The sequence below is a fragment of the Anguilla rostrata genome, chromosome 2, assembly GCF_018555375.3.
Source record: "Anguilla rostrata isolate EN2019 chromosome 2, ASM1855537v3, whole genome shotgun sequence".
Taxonomy (NCBI): domain Eukaryota; kingdom Metazoa; phylum Chordata; class Actinopteri; order Anguilliformes; family Anguillidae; genus Anguilla; species Anguilla rostrata.
Window position 1 is genome coordinate 47,149,840 of NC_057934.1, and position 16,456 is coordinate 47,166,295.

General features: G+C 45.2%; 2 protein-coding genes across 13 annotated transcripts in view; one reads left to right on the forward strand and one right to left on the reverse strand.

The window, feature by feature from the left end:
• The first annotated feature begins 27 nt into the window (after positions 1-27).
• Positions 28-14,232, forward strand: si:ch211-14k19.8 (mucin-19). The gene is made up of 11 exons (XM_064322644.1): positions 28-1,193; positions 1,405-1,779; positions 3,148-5,805; positions 6,063-6,166; positions 6,280-6,338; positions 6,437-6,597; positions 6,889-7,051; positions 7,328-7,519; positions 8,580-8,801; positions 10,024-10,177; positions 12,006-14,232. The coding sequence occupies exons 1-11, from the start codon at positions 1,148-1,150 to the stop codon at positions 12,078-12,080; spliced, it is 4,209 nt and encodes a 1,402-aa protein (XP_064178714.1). The 5' UTR covers positions 28-1,147; the 3' UTR covers positions 12,081-14,232.
• LOC135248245 (trinucleotide repeat-containing gene 6A protein-like) overlaps positions 10,359-16,456 on the reverse strand; it is a 101,419-nt gene continuing 95,321 nt past the window's right edge. For all 12 annotated transcript variants that reach the window (XM_064322629.1, XM_064322638.1, XM_064322627.1 and 9 more), the window contains 5 exons: positions 16,348-16,455; positions 15,819-16,034; positions 15,642-15,712; positions 15,297-15,436; positions 10,359-14,932 (listed from right to left, as the gene is read on the reverse strand). In XM_064322629.1, the coding sequence (XP_064178699.1) occupies positions 14,557-14,932; positions 15,297-15,436; positions 15,642-15,712; positions 15,819-16,034; positions 16,348-16,455 (911 nt within the window). In that variant the 3' untranslated portion in view covers positions 10,359-14,556. The remainder of the gene's footprint in view (positions 14,933-15,296; positions 15,437-15,641; positions 15,713-15,818; positions 16,035-16,347; position 16,456) is intronic.

Here is a 16,456-nt window from a genome sequence, read left to right on the forward strand (position 1 = left end):
TGCCAGTGAAACTCACCTTGACCTAGATGAGTTTTCTCAAAATTCATTATCCTTGGGCCAAGCAGCAGAGCAGTAATGTGAAGCTGTGATAAAGCAGCATGTGCTCGGAGACTGCAGGGTTAATGAGAGGGGAGACATGTCTGCTGTATGTCATAGCCGTGGGCCCTTCCTCTCTCCAGAGCAGCTTATAACTGGTCATCTCCTGTCTGAATCTCCCTCACACAACCTGTTACTGTTGCTGTCTGATTTAAAACACACATGCTGCTTTTACATGCTCCAACCTTGAGCATTGAAAGAGAAGGTTCATGTTCTCATGTTATATTTCAGTTTGCGTACATGCCATGCCATGTTTTTTTAATGCCTAGCTATCCCTGTGAAAATTAAATTATAGTTTTGAATTTCCATTACTGTATGAAATCATTATTACAGAATGAAGTGAGGTTGATTTAACTGTGATAGAGGTGAGAGAATATATACATTTAAGCTGTATATACAAGTTATTCTGAATAAGCAAAAATATGTATTTTAATTATTTAGGTTTCCAGCATCTAAATGTGCAATCACATTTTGAATAAATGTATCACTGTATGTCCAGTGTCCCATTCAAACGTGGAACTTTGATACACTACTTATGTGTGCAATATCGGTTCTAATTGTACCTGAGGTCTCTTTCATGTATACATTTCCCATAAACACTGATTATTTCCTGACCACAATTTTTACCCTATCATAACCTAAATAACACGTGAATGGAGTAATTACTGAAGTCCAGCGCGCTACAGGAACTGCCGCAGGCTATGGATAATATAATTCAGATGGTCAGGGCAGGGACGCCGTGTCTGTTGCCTATATTCTACCGCCTTTTGAAAACACGTGTGTCTCATTTAGAGTAACGCACTCACACTGTCAACAGTGGGATTTCCTTTACAGACCAGAGAAAAAGAAAGCGCTAAGAGGATGGGGAGGGAAAGTCCGTTAGTCTCGACTAGAACGTAGATGATTGGGAAAATAAAAAGTAGCCGTTGTTTGTCTGATGTGGACGTGTTTGTAATTGTAATTCGATATTACCCTCAGTAATTGATCAAAAGCTTCTGTATGGAATTGAAAAAGCTGTCACATTTTTTTGTGGGATGTCTAAAAACGCACAATGTTCCAAACTATTTATTATTCATTTCTTTTTATTTTCAATACAGGTAAGCCACACGTTTGAAAACTTTTTCAGTTATTAAAATTATATAGGCTATGTCTGAACGTGTTATGAAAGCTACAGTAAAAATAACAACGTGATGTGATTACTACTTTGTGATTCCCTTGATTTCTTAAAATTTTCTTAAAATCTATTAAACCCGCTCATGTTTTTATTTTATTTTTCCATAATGTGTGGATGCCATCCACTTTTTTCAGGTTATCTTTTTGCCTTGGAACACCATGACTGTGGAGGAACGATAGACATTCGTCAAGAGAAAAACGGTTGCATACGCTATTCCTCATTAGCAGGCCAAGTTGATTCAAATAATGTCACTTTCAAAAGGCCAGGACATTCGGACACAGAGTGCATTTGGGTTATCGATGCTCTCCGTACTCAAAAGGTACAATTAGAGGTAATTTCCATCGACAATGTGTCGCGTGTATGGGTGCATTTTGAGAGTAATGGGGAACAGAGGGATTATGCACTTGAAGAATCCTCACCGGTCTCGGCCATGGGCAGGATCATCATTACCTGGAGAGCAAAAAAGTATGCCAACTCGCTACAGTCCATAAATCTCTCCTTCACTGCGGGTAAGTAGGCTATTCATAACTCTTGCTTTCTTCAGTGATGTCTTTTCATTGAGGCGACCTTTTTAAAAATCGGATGACAATGGCCATTTTGTTAATTGAACATACAGTAAAAACGGCATAAATTAAAAAGCTGCAGAAACGAACCCAGCATACTCAAAATTAATATATGATTATTAAGAACATATTAGACCACACAATCATTTGTAGGATTGTATTTTTTTCGCGATTGTTTTAACAGAAATCGTCGTTCTGTTGTTCGCATCAATCGAATTGAATGAAAGCAAACGACTATTTCAGTTACTTCTGCTCATCGTTTCCCTCGTAACAATTGTGTTGGCTAAACGTAGAAACGTGAGCAGCAATGTTTGTAGTACAATTTAAGTTTTAGCGTCAGCCAAACTTGTCAGTCATAAACATTGCTTTTGACAAGCTGAGGTATTGTACCTCTTAGATTTCACATCTTTTTTCTTTACTTTATAAGAAAACAACAACATATTCTAAATGACTAAAAATAAAGGGTTGTGCTATATAGTGACTCTTTCTCTGCTTGTAGAGAATGTTCTTCTCTTCTTTTAAAATACACTGGACTTGTACCCTAGTAGAATGTGTATTAAAATGTGTCTATTTTTTACAATGCGTCATGATTGAATGGCAGAAAATATCATCTTATTGCGAAAATTCAGTGTCATGGAAAAACACCTGGTTATCTTTTTAAAAATCTTAATATTGAGTTGTTGAGTTTGCTATTCATGTCATGCTATCACTTATTTAATATCATTTTGTCAATGTTTCTTATCCAGTTTTTAATTTTCATTTGAAATCTTACCCACATTCCTTCTTATTTTGTCATTACATCTTTCTTTCCCCTGTTATCTTTCTATTTGTATCATTCTTTTGATTGACATTTTTCTACTACTACCAATATGACCTCTTAAATATTGTCCTTACAATTTTTTAGAGGTACAAAAATATATGCAAAAAAGTTGTTTAAGCTGAGTTTTGTTGATTGAAACGATGTGTTTACATTGATCATTAAAATAAAACACAAATTATTTTCATTGTCTAATATAATACTTTATTGAATTATGTGTGTGCTAAATTATAGGTAGGCTTCAAGTATTTTAAAACCAAAGAGTATTTCTTGCAGTGAATATTAAAATCCTTGGGAAGTTGAATATAGAACCTTAAAAATGTATTTGTTTTAGTCCATAGTGTATTAAAGCACTGTACTGTCAGTCTGCTTGTGTGTGTCTGTTGGAGATTTCCCAGCTGTGAGTAAGAGGCAAGGACCTTGACCAGCAGCACTGCTTCTGTCCAAATGCTCCTATCAGTAGTAAACACAAGAACTGTTTTGTTTTTCCTTTCGAGATTGGAAAGACATTGGGAATTCCTTTGAGAGTCAAAAGGGGAAGTCAGCTCAGACAGAACCTGCCATACTACTAGGGACCTCCTCTCCCAGCATCTCAGCAGCTCCCAGAGTTCGAAGGAAGTCCTGGCTCCTGGGGTCTTCAGAGCCAGCCCTGGGCAGCAAGGGCAGCACTCATCACCCCACTGGGCTGGGGGGGCAAGGGTTGGGCCATGGGACAGTTGGCGCATTCCACAGCCTGACCTCAGCCTCCGCCCACTGGCTCAGCCCCGACGCGTCTGCAGCATCTGATAAGGAAGTGCCCCCCCTCCCTCAGGAAACATCGGACAATAACCCGGACACGTCTGGTGCTGCTCTCGCCGAGGCCAAAGTGCAGGGGGTGGACGCCGTTGCCCTGCAGCGCTCGGAGATTCGGGCTGAAGAAACCAAACCAGAGCCACCTCGTTTCCCGGGCACACCCACGGATTCTCCGGGACTTGCCACCACCACTGTCCCTCCCACGCAGGGCCTGGACTCCATTTTCCCAGGGCTGCTGAATGTTCGAGTGCCAAGGACTGCAGCTGCTCCTCTCTCACACACTGATGCTGATTCCTCTATGCCCCTCTCTCAGATCAACACCCTCCTGCCTACTCTCCCCCCTCATGGGACTGCTCCTGTCCCTCCCTCCCTGGCCCCAGACCAGCAGGCAGAGCGGAGCGGGGATACTCCTTCTCACACAGACACCACATCAGGGAGTCCTCAGAGCAGTGTAGCCTCCCTGTCCCTCAGCAGCATCTCCCAGCTCTCAGGGGAGGTTGAAGCTCACAGCTTGGTTTCTACTGTGGTGAACTCGCCACCAGACCTCACGCTCCCAGACTCCAGAAATCCACCCGTGGCTTATGTCTCCACAGCTCATACAGGGGTTCCCAGGGGAAAGGATTATATACACAGTTACTACCAGCCCAGTTTTATAAGCCCTTTTCCTGGCACAGGGGGGCAGGAAGTAACTGAAAGGCAGTCTGCATTCGACTCTTTATCCGACAGCACCCTCGGGCTGTCTCAGGGGAGGCACGCATTCCCAGAGTCAGAGGGAACTATGGGTAGGGACTCCTGGAGTGTCACTGATCTGGTGCCTCCTGCAAGCTCCTTGCCTGAGGACACCACAGGCACACAGCAGGCCTTAAAGGCAAACGGGAGCACTGAAATGATTCCAGGTTCTACTGAAGCTGAGGGGAACCTCAGGATCTCCCCTTTAGTCACCAGGAGCCTATCTGAAGATAAGAGATCTGATGTCCCTGGTGTTCTGGAGGACATCTCTGCTTTGTCAGCTTCCACAGTCGGGCCCAGTGGTACTGCTTCCCCCTCTCTGGACAGCAGCACTATGGAGGAGGTGGCAGTCTCTGTTCCCAGTGTTGATCCAGGCAGCTCCCTCGGGCAGGTGCCTTCCATCTCTCCCCCTGTAGGAGCGGACACAGAAAAACAGGTCAGCACAGTCGTTCTGGGGTCCTCCGACCCCTACACTGCCACCCCTGTTCCAGAGCTGGGTGAGAAGGCCGAAACTGACTTCACTGTATCAGTGCCGTTCACTGAAGCGCCAACTCACAGCTCTGTCTCTGCTGATCGGGATTTCACAGAAATGGTGACCGAGAAGCCAGAGCTCAAAGACTCAGCGTCGACACACAACGATCACGTAAACCCCGCCTCAGCGACCGCAGTGTCAGAGGTTTCCTTGGGGCCTGAGTGTGAGACAAACCCGGCCCATGAGTCACAGAGCTCAAACTGTGCCTCACACCCCCATGTCCCCGTGGAGGCAGATGGTACAGGCCCTGTGCCAGCCGTCTCCACGGCGTCCACAGCGCCCACCCCTGCAGGACCGCGGCAGGAGCCCACTGTGTCTGAGGACCTCTCTAGTGCTCCTCCCATCCACAGCACTCCTGACCACTCCCTCACAGGAGTAACCACAGCAACCCTTCTCCTCACGACATCATTTGCGGAGAATACCCAGGGGAGGCGGAGGCCCAGAGGCACAAAGAGTCCTGAGGAGACTGTTCCTCATAGCAGGAGGGGGCATTCTGAGAGCACAGCAACCAGTGCTGATGGGTCCACCTTCCATTCCCACACAGTCACACCTGGCCCTGTAGACTCCAATACCTCTCAGAGTGCAGAGCCCGGGTCTCCCACCTTGACCCCTCCCTTAGCGGCGAGCAGCACAGCGGGGAGCAGCACAGTGGCGAGCTCTGTCTGTTCACTCCCCGCCTGCTCGTCTGTGCCTCCTCACACTCCTGAAGGGCTGTCCCCCTCAATACAAGTTGGGACGGAGGGACCGCGGAAGGCGGGCTGTCCCAGCTGCACCGCCATCCCCTCAACAGCAGGGGGAAAATCCAGCCCTCCAGTCACCTTCAGTCCCACTGTAACCGCGACCACACGACTGACCAGCAGCAGTCCCAGCAGCAGTCCCAGCGGAAAGACCACAGCGACCCCCTTCCCCTTCATACCCCGGCCAAGGCCGACGTCTCAGACCGCTGGCCAAGAGACAGTCCCTCCCCCTCCCTCTCCCCGGACAGACCAGTCCACCAGCACATTATCCACGCAACCAGCCAATAGCAGGTCTCCCAGCTCCTCTGCTAAACCAGTCAGAGGCAGAGTATTCATTGTGGAGAATCAGCCTGCCATCATAAAAGGTCAGCCCTACCTGTGTGTGTTTGTGCGCGTGCGTGCATGTTCATATTTGTGTTCTTATTTCCCATCTGGTCACATTCTTAAGGCCAATTTTCAATTAGTCAATCAGTCATTCAACAGTCATTTGTCATGCTTTATTACAGGATATCACAAATGCTGTAATAATTTTGGGGTGAAATTCATATGGAAATGAGAATTTTACATTTTAAAAGTGATTCTTTTATGTTACCAAGTAGCCAGATTTCTCTATGATTTCCAGAAGAAACTGTCCAGCTCCTTCTGCAGATGGTTCTAGAAAGTGGGTCTCCTGGGGAGCAGAAATCTCCACAGCCTGAGAGCATCAAAGAGGATGTAGTCAATAAGGTAAGGCAAGCATCTGGGACGCTCTTAAAAATTTACGAGACATGGCCTGTGGTTGGGAAACTCCATTTATTGCATGTTATCATATATTCCTGGCTGCTTTTGCTGTGCTGCAGGTGGAGCCGCTCTTGCAGAAGGCTCCTGGGTATGAGGGACTACGGGTGTCATGGACAAGGTAAGGAGAGACATGGACACATCGTACGTTTGATATGCCTGGCTCGACATGCCTTCTCCAGTAAGCTCTTGTGTGTGTGTGTGTGTGTGTGTTTGCAGCGGGAACGCGGTCGTGCAGGGTGTGCCTGTGTTCAATACCGCGAGGGCGCTGTCCTGGCTGGGGGCCCCTGGGGGTCTTCTGGATGTGACTGGGCTGAGGGAGAACGTGAGGCGGGGGCTGTATGTCGGTGGGGCCAAGGTGGCGAACATCACTGTGGGTGGTGAGTGAGCTCTTACGGTGAATAGTGGTTAATGTGTTCATGTCTCTCACCATGAGGGGGAATGTGTGACTATCTCTAATGCTGTGAGCACATCGCTCTGTCTCCTTACGCTAATAGTGTAAAGAGCTTCACTAAAAAACCACAGCTCAGTGCTGTATCCTACTCTCCATGATGCTCTTCATTGCTGCACTCCCCTCCGTACTCAAAAATTCCACATCAGCATAAATTTTTCTCCATCCTTTTCTTACTGGCTCACTCTCTCTCGCCCTCCTCCCTCTCCTCCCCTGGCAGGGCTGCAGCCGGAGCTGTGTTCGTGGCTATTCCTCTGCCCCTCAGGGTTCCAGTGTGTGCCGACCAGCCTGGGCAATGCCAGCTGTACCTCCCTGTGCCACACAGACTACTGCAAGAACAGTGGAATCTGTACACACCACCATGGCCAGCAGCCAATGTGCCAGTAATTAATCCTGTTGCTTTCTCCTTTCTCTGCAGTCACAGGCAGTGTAGGGCATGGCATATGCTGAACTAATGATGCTGATCTAAGTAAATATGACGATGATACCGTAACTACATTTCAATATGACATATTGTACAATGTATGCGCAAATGAGCACGTAAGCAGAGCTGGGAGGTTAGCGCTGTTACAGAACTGTTCTGGGGCCCCGTGCTGGTGCCCTGTGCTGGTGCCTATGCTCGGGCCCTGTGTGTTAACGCTGGCTCTCTGTTGGTGAAGGTGCCCAGTGGGGGAGGATTTCTGGTACATGGGCAGGTGGTGTGACTTCCGCATGACACGGCAGAGGCTGGTGGGCGTGTGTCTGGGCGTCCTGTTCACTGTGGCCGTGCTGATGGCCACCCTGTCCTACCTGATCATCCGACGCTTCAAAGCCATGCTGATCCAGGCCAAGGTGGACCAGACACGCAGCAGGTAGCAGACCAGCCCTACACAAAGACCCAGCGCTGAGCTGAGAACGCTACGCTAAGCGTTACATCATGTGGATTTCAGTCAGGCGCGGCTCCCACCGAGTGGAGAAACAATCCCACGACCACCTGATGGTTTGGCTGTGTGGGCTGTAACCAGGGCCAGACTGAGATGTTATTGTTGAATGGCGGGAATAGCGTGGTCGCCAATGAAAACAGGCTGGGGGTGCAGATAGCGGAGCTCTGATGGAAACACTGGGGCTCCGGGGATATCGGGTCCCCCTGGAGCTCCAGGGAGGAGACTGTAGTGGGTAGAGCTCAAAAACACATCGCACACAGCACTGCATTCAAACGCTCAGTGAATTGTGCATGGAACACATTTATACATTTCTAAGATGTTATCTGAACTCTTCACAAAGACAACGTTGGGAGAACATGACAAAAATGCTACACCAGTGGCTCCCAGATAGACCGCAAAACAAAGCACCGTGCAGTAGACTTTTAACACAAATCATTTTAAGTTTCCATTGACTGTAGAAAATGCGTAGTGAGAGAAAGAGGAAAAAGCTGCCCGTGTGTGTGTGTGTGTGTGTGTGTGTGTGTTTCTGCTCTCCATTTCCTCCTTACGTCAGAGAAGGTCACATATCAGGGGCAGGAGCCTGAGACCCAAGAGACATTCCCTCTCCGTCTACGTCTCTATCTTCCTCCGTTTCCAGGCGACAGGAATGAGACGGCAGCCTTCTCACACTTCCTGATTGGTTCATTCCTGTCTTCCTGTTTCTGCTTTGGGAGTGTATGACGTGCCTGCCTGTTGAAACTGGGCCAATCTCTGCCCTCCGCACCTCACTTTACACATCCGGTGTTTAGGAAAGGTCACATTTTAAAATGGAACATTAAAGTTGTACATTGTTTACAGTGAATAGTTCAGGTTGGCACAGGGAATATATATATAGTGAAGTTCCAGCATTGACAATGGACAGTAGTGGATCAGTGTGTGTGTATTTAGAGGTGATGTATGGATTACTGATGCAGTTTTGACTAATCTGGCCTGTCTCCCTTGTGCACAGCTATCGAAGGTTCAACCACTTTGACGAGCTGTCCAGTAGGTTCTGGCTGCGGTCTTGGCCGGGCTCAGCGGACTCCCTGGAGAACCCAGCCTACAGCCGCTCTGACGAGCTGCTGCACCTCAGGGCTCTGGATCGAACCTGCTGTTACCACGATGACACTCTCTCCATCGCCTCCACCTACCCGGGTAGTGGAACACACGTGAACACAGTCTACGCTCATGGGTGAGAGACACCAGTACGAACAAACTATCTCATAAATGAAGCTTATCTGATCAATACAACCAGACTATTCTGCACCGAGGGACACATGATGCGTTAACAGTGGGTCACAAAAACATGACCTCCCCAAGCCGCTAATTTAACTGGGAAAATAAAAAACAGTCTTATCAGGGCTTACTCTTTAGGGCCAGTTTCCTGTTTCAGCAAGAGGTATAGAGTGGTCCATGTAGAATCCAGAGGTTGTGATTATGGCCTAGATTATGGAGAGACGAACGACTCCACAGAGGACTGTAGGTAGAGTGAGCTTGTAGTGCAAAGCGTTCAGACCAGAAGTGACCCTGGGGACGCAAAAGGAAAACAGTAAAGCGGCCTGATGCGTGTTATTCTCCAACTGCCCTTTCCTCTTTCGCCTGTTTGCATGGCTGTGTGAACGCAAAAATATTTTTGAGATATCTGGACGATGGGTATTCATCACTTCAAAACCACATTATTTCACCACCACAACCTCCCATTAACCACTGGTAAGCTCAATTTTAAATATCACATATAGATACTTAAAATTTCATTTCCCAAAAATGGTTTACATTTATTATAGGGAATGAAGTGCTGTACAATACTGCCACCTACTGGCAAAATGGCATAATTCAGCAAGCCTTTCACCTCAGGCTTGCAGAGTTAAGTTTTGATATAAAAGGTAAGGTCCATGGCCTAGCCTAATGGTGAAAGGTAAAATGTAAAAAGGGCTATTTAATAAGCATGCATTACTTGTTTACTGCACCACTGCTTGAGAATATTCAACATTCCTGGATTTTCTTCCAATTGGGTCACGAAAACACATGACTGTTGAAAATGAAGTTAAGGCTTCAAAAAGGTCTTGACTAGTTTGCTAGTGTTAATAGTCAAAGCAACTTTGTTCCAGTAGGATGCATTAGAGTGGAGATGTTCGACAGTAAAGATTTTTAGTTAAAGAACCTTCAGCCTGGTTAAAAATGAATATGATCGAAGGGCTTTGATTAAGAGTTTTTGCCACTTCAAATGTGGGGGTTCTTTCTGTGTTTGATGCATTAAGGATAGAAACATCAGTATAGCAAACCCAAAAGTAACCCATGTGAGTTGATGCTCTACTCTACCTACTCTATTCGGACATTTTCCACCATGGACCACTCAGGTGTACTCCCAGCTTGTTTGGTACTGACACACTGGGCTCGTATGCTTTGGTCTGCAGCTCCCACTACAACTGGGACCTGAGTGACGGCAGCATAAACGAATGGATCGCGGACTCTGGGAAGGCGAGCGACCTGTCTGTGTGCAGCTGGCCCATTGAGCCCATCCAGTGGACCCCCTTCCCCCTGCTGCAGCAGCTGGGCATCCACAGAGCAGTGAGTCCGTCACATCAATGCCCCATTACACCTGGCTTATTAGCAGTGTGTACGGATCTGTATAATACACCCAGATCTCTGAATGCCTCAGTGGCCTTACATGTCAGCACTATCCATAGGCAAACTTTCTGATGCACCATTTACACACAGAAGCGGGGAAGAAAAAAACGGCAAACGTGAGTAACTGTTAGGATTTTATTGTGGGTTGCACCCAAGTTATACAGCTTTGTATTCTGATGCAGAGATCAGCATAACCTTACAAACAGTAATCAGTCTACAAGTACAGTCAACAAAAGACCTAATATCTAATCTATATCTTATTACATATTAGCACTAAAATTTAAACGCAAGCAACACAGAAGAAAAAAAGTTAAAATGACAGCATCAATGGAAACATTCATCACACAATTGACAGTTTCTACCTTGTATTACTTATTCTTTAGTCAAAATGTATACCGATACAAATAAGGATTGTCCTTCAAAAAGTGCAGTTCCCCAAGATAAAATTCTCAAATGATCCCAAGAAGACACAAAAAGGTACTTCCTGCTCATTTAAGTAGGTAAATTAGACGTATTGTTTTCTATACATTGTTCAAACAGTCTACCAAAGCAATGTGCATAAGTTATAAGTGAGCACTTCAACCTTTTCTCCCCCAACATTTGATATATTTATTATTTTTAAAAAAAGGTACATTTGCCGTCCCAGTCTGCTTAGGGGAATCTGTGAACAATACATCGCAAATGCTACTACTGGCCAATTTTTCAAAATATACTTTAATGGCACATGTTCAATGACCTTCTCAATCCTGCTTTTACTAAAGGATTGTTTAAAGCAAAATGGACACAGCGGCCTTGTTACCTTCACACTGCATAGACTGACTTCTAATGGAACTTCTCAAAAAAAAAGTCCAGGCTATTTTTGATTTTATTGTTCTGGTTCTTTGTGCTGCTTTCACTAAAGCTTTTACAGGGTTTATAAAAGGACAAGACGGCAATGCTCACAGTATGAAAAGTAAATAGCCTCAGCACATTGTTAAACAGTAGGAACCATGTAAAAGAGGGCTGTTTAAAATTCACTCAGAGGATACATCAGTAAAGAGTCACATTTACTTAATACAAAAGTAGAATGTCTGGCCAACCCTTATTCCTCCACTTTGACATGGCGATACAAAAGAACTGCAGAGCAGCAATGGGGATTGTACATTGCTCATTTTTTTTTGTTTCTTCATCACAGTAGCTATTTGTAGATGACATTTCAAGCATATACATTGTCCAGATTTGTACAAAATAACCAATCCCTCTGCCCCCATCCCTCCCTCTCCCTCCCCAATTTGGCATAACAGTGGGTTTTACACAACATCCCTGGGAGATATTGTCCAACATCAACAGCTCTACATAGGTGCACAATAAAGCTGACAGAAAACCAAAGGCCAAAAAATAATAATAATATAATAATCATAATAATAAGGTAAAAGTAGAAAGCAGGGTAGATACAACTGGCTTTTCCCTACTCTACGTCAGTTCACTCCAATACAGAACAACATAAGCAATTGGGGGCAGGGAAATGATATATACATACGCCTGTGTCTGCAATCAGCACAGCTACACGAACCCAGACCTGCGGTTAGAGTGTTGCACACCTTCAAGATGGTGCACCTCAAGATTACAAGGAACAGAAATGGCTACCCTGGTCAAGTAAACCCCTCAGAGGAAAGCACCCGAGCCACTTGTAGTCAGTACGAGAGGAGCAACGAGGGCGTTCCAAAATAATCCAGCAGGGCCACCGAGACCCGCAATAATGCCTTATTGGCGTCTGCTTATTTTCCAGGCTAAGACACCTCGTCCTCACTCCTACTGTGAAGGAATGGAGCTGGTCGACATGGAGAAAACCCGGACTGCCTGAACACAACCAAGGAAAGCAAAGCACATGAAGAACTGAACACGACGAGCCTACAACAAAGCCAGCCACCCAAGAACCTTCTCCACATCCATCGCAATGCTCCTCCCCGTTTAGGAAGCATACACGTACCATGTACAGCGGAACAATTCTATACATATATATATACACACACCAAGTGCAAATCCAAGGCTTTTTGTCTCAATATCTTATTATACATTTCTAAGATCAACCTGGTTTAAATGTTCAGTAAATTGTTTTAACAAAATGAGAAATGCAACATCTGGAGAAATCGTTTGATTCATATTTGGTAGAGCATGTACTTAACAGATCAACACTGGCATGCCTCTATGAAGTCTGGGTAATACTCAATGTATTTTTTAAGCAATGCTTTCAATTTATCAATATGGACAATTTAACTTAAAAAAAACAAAACAAAAAAAAAACAACAACAAAAAAAAAGCTAAAACAATAATAAAAAAACAAAATTAAGGTCCATGGCTTAGCCTAATGCTGAAATCTTTCTTTGAAGCTTTTATAAATTGTGCATCATTGTAGTAACTAAACAATCAATATTGTATATATCGTTTGTATGTAAATATACACACATTGTTTTCTGTATGTATTTGAACTACCAGCAAAGGATTACATTCACCACTGTTCTAGCCTTCCCAAGCCTCCCTATGATAGAGGCCCAGCATTTCAAAAGACAAACCAGCGTTCAAACAACAACGTACTGAGCAGCCAAAACGTCATGATTTATTAATATTGAGGAACTTCAGATTTCAACACAACCAAACTGTACACATTACAATCACATTCTATTTGTAAACAGTTAAAAGCCACTTGACTTGTTGCATCTTCGGACACAATTTAAATCAAGGCAATGAAATGTGGGCGACTTTTGCACTGTTAAAATGTCAATCTCGTTTGTCTCTGAATGACCAAACAAGACATTCTCTTACTCTTATAGAACACCATTTGTGGCAAGGAGAAAGGTTTTGCAAACAAAGCATTTGCAATTTAACATTTAAAACATTTTGAACAAAACAAAAATGATTCCGTAAGCCAGATATCTGGTTACAGTATGCATAGTTACCGATTTCCACTTGTCTTTTTTAAAGTACAACAATTAAATTTGACAGTCACAAAGAGCAAAACATTGAGCCACTCCATAATGGGAATAAAGGGAAGGAAAATGACAAATATAGCGATTCAGCAAAACCATCTCCACTCACTGATAAAAAGACAGCATTTTTCAAAGCAGTATGTAGAATGTCTCCAGCTTAAAGCAGTTATTTGGCAGAGAAAAACTTACAGAGCTATAAGTAGTTTCAGTGCTAAAAGTTGGATTTTCCTACAAGGAGTTTCTACTTGGGGAAACTGGGTATATTTCCTGAGAACCATGCTCGTTATTTAGCAGACGAGAGTAATAGATTTAAAAACAAACAACAAAAAATCAAAACAAAAAAACAAAAATAAAACAAAAACATGGCCAAACACTGATCAGTATTCCCAGAGATAGAAAGCTTCGTCTTCATCCTCAATATACATTTTAAATTTTTTTTCCTTTTTTTGCATTTTTGTCTTTTTTTAAAGTACTTTTTCATTTTATATTTTTTTTGTTGATTTTTTAAATATATTTTTTTATTTTAAAATGAAGGAAGAGTAAACACTTTTTTTCCTCAAAAAGTCTGTAAACAAGAGGGCACAACGGTGGCACCTCCAAAACAAAATTGAAAGCCTATTTGAAAGTGCTGTTCCCCCTGGCTTGCAGGTCGGGTTTGCAAGTCACAGCTGTGGCTACAGTTTTTTACACTGCAGAGCTAAACTCTTTAGTTTTAAACAACAATTGGTGCAATACTTATTTCTTTAATATTGTCAAATAGTCCTAAGTCAGCATTTATATCTTGATCTTGAACTCCACAATACCACAATAAGGTAGGCGTACATCAAGGCATAGTAGAGCGCACGCTTCTTAAGAACATCCTTGAGTAAACAACTACACTGGAACTGTGGGCTCCCTCTATATTGCGGATTATACTGAGAAATACCACATTCAGTGCAAAGTTAAAAGCTCATACTCCAACATTGTCAGCAAACAAACGCAATAAAAAGAAAAAAACTGGAATTCAAATAAACATGATGAATAAACAAATGAGCTCATTTGAAGCATTTTTTTCCATGAAGAGCACTACCTGGAAGTGTAAATATATCCTTTTCACATTATAATATTGGCCTGCATGATTCAAGTATTCAAACTGATATGTTTTGGGCTAAAAGAAAGAGGAAAAATGTGCAGAAAATAAGTAACTTGCTTCCACAGGGTGACCCCGTTTTTTTTTTTTTTTCTTTTCTTTTTTCATAGGTGGGAAAAAAGTCAAACTAGTGCCATTTGTTTCCTTATTCTAATTATTAGGATTACGGTTAATATTATTACACACTGAGGTCACAGTTCCTAAGTCAGAGGGTGAGAGGTGTGTTACATGGTATCCCCACCTCCCGCCAAGTGGTCAACAGGGAGGAAGGAGTTGATGGGGGACGGGCTGCTGAGTCCGCGGCCCTCGCTGCTGCTGGGGTTCCCCCACAGGCTGGAGGAATAGTTAGGGGCGCCCCAGAGAGAAGTGCCATGGAGGTCTCCGCTGCCAGCTCCCGACAGCCCAGCACCGTTCCAGTGGTTTGGATCATTGCGGTTGGGGAAAGGGTGGGAACCCTCGATGGATCCGATCCGATTCTGAGAGGAGCCCAGGGTCTGCCAGCCGGGCGAGGCAGTCATGGACTGACCTTGTGCAAAGAAACGGCTGATTTCCTCTTCACTAGCAAACTCAGCAAGGATAGTAGTGTTCCCTAAAACGCACCTGAGGACAAAGCATTCAGAAAGCACGGGTTAGTATCTACAGAGGGGAAGCTCTTCAAACAAGTAGAAACTGAGCAGGGCAACTCTCCTACTGTCTACTACTGTGGGGGCTGTGGAGCTGCCAGATGTGCCATGCTCTTGCACTCTGGGCCTGGTGACACTAAAGGTTGAGCTCAGTCTTCTTCAGGCCTTCTGGGACGCAGCTGTGCAGCAAGCGCCTTCGCTAAGCGACGGGGAGCCGCACGGCCCCGCCCCTTGTTCTGGTCTGTTCTACACGTGCATTGGACGTGCCCTCGTCCTCATATCAGACCTCCTCTGGGAATTAGCCCTAGCGGTTTCAAACGCAGAGGTTGCCGTGTACTCACATGTGCAGAGATTTTTGTGCCTTGGCCGCCTCCTCCTTTGAATTGTAGCAGACTACAGCGTTGCCGTGCGGCAGGTTCAGGTGGAATGTTATCAGGGGGCCGTGCTGCATGCACAGGGTTCGCAGGGTGGAGCCGTCAATCTGGGGAGCACACACAGAACGGCACTGAGTCGCAGCGCAGGGCGCTATGGAGACGGACCGCGTCACGTCTGTCGCACGCTGACTGAAAATAACCGACGCGAGCGGAACTGCTCAGATCTGTAATATTTCATGTGCACAGTTCAGGACATTCTGCTACAGCACGTTTCTCAATGAAAATGTAGAAGTGAAAAGACGTTACACCAACCTGAGGTGTGAGATTTTTGAGAACAAGCCATTTAGTTGTTCTCCCTGAGCTGTTGTCGCCCCAACTGGAACCTGGGAATAGTGAACACAGGCCCTTAAGAACGCTGGGCGCCAAACACCAATCGAAAGGCTGATTTCTTTCAAATGGAATGTGGACGGCAGGCACGCGTCCCCTTACCAGGGGTGAATCTGGAGTCGGAGCCACCCCAGCCCCCCAGACGCAGAGAGTTGTTTTCCCAGGACGACGGGGGCTTCTGGCCTGTCAGGCCTGGGGGTGGGCGGGACGGAGCAGTGATGCCTTTCGGTGGCAGAGGAACCTTCCACAGCTCGTGAGCCAAAGAGGTGTTTGTGACCGGACCAGGGGACCAAGTGTATTTGGAGTCACTGTTTCTGGCTGTTGAGGGAAATAAAGGGGGAGGATACCATTACAACACACAACTAGCAGACCATCTGTACATATGCAGTCCCTAGAGCCCTGTTACTCAAATCACAGCCCTGGAGGTCCAGGAACTGCTGGTTTTCCCACCCTCCCTTAAACTGGGAGTCAGGTGTGAATATAGCCTGGCCAATCAGTAGCACTAATTGTTCAGCTAATTACCCGGGGGAAAAGAAAACCAGGGTCGGATTTGAGTTTGAGACCCGGATTTGAGTATCCATGCCCTAGAGCCTTTGACTTGCTGAGGAATGAAAGAATTTTTGCGACTCGCCTGAAGTGCTTTGTGCTGTACTGCTGAGGGAACCACTGTAGTTGGAGGCACGAATGGATGACCAGGCACTATTTGAAGGCAGCGTGGTGTTCAGAGATGAGGTTGACCC

Excerpts from the sequence above, each read along its gene's own strand:
- si:ch211-14k19.8 (XM_064322644.1), top strand. The coding sequence starts at position 1,148 with ATGTTCCAAACTATTTATTATTCATTTCTTTTTATTTTCAATACAG. Across the intron at positions 6,167-6,279 it reads AAGAGGATGTAGTCAATAAG|GTGGAGCCGCTCTTGCAGAA; the intron begins GTAAGGCAAGCA and ends GCTGTGCTGCAG. Across the intron at positions 6,339-6,436 it reads CTACGGGTGTCATGGACAAG|CGGGAACGCGGTCGTGCAGG; the intron begins GTAAGGAGAGAC and ends GTGTGTTTGCAG.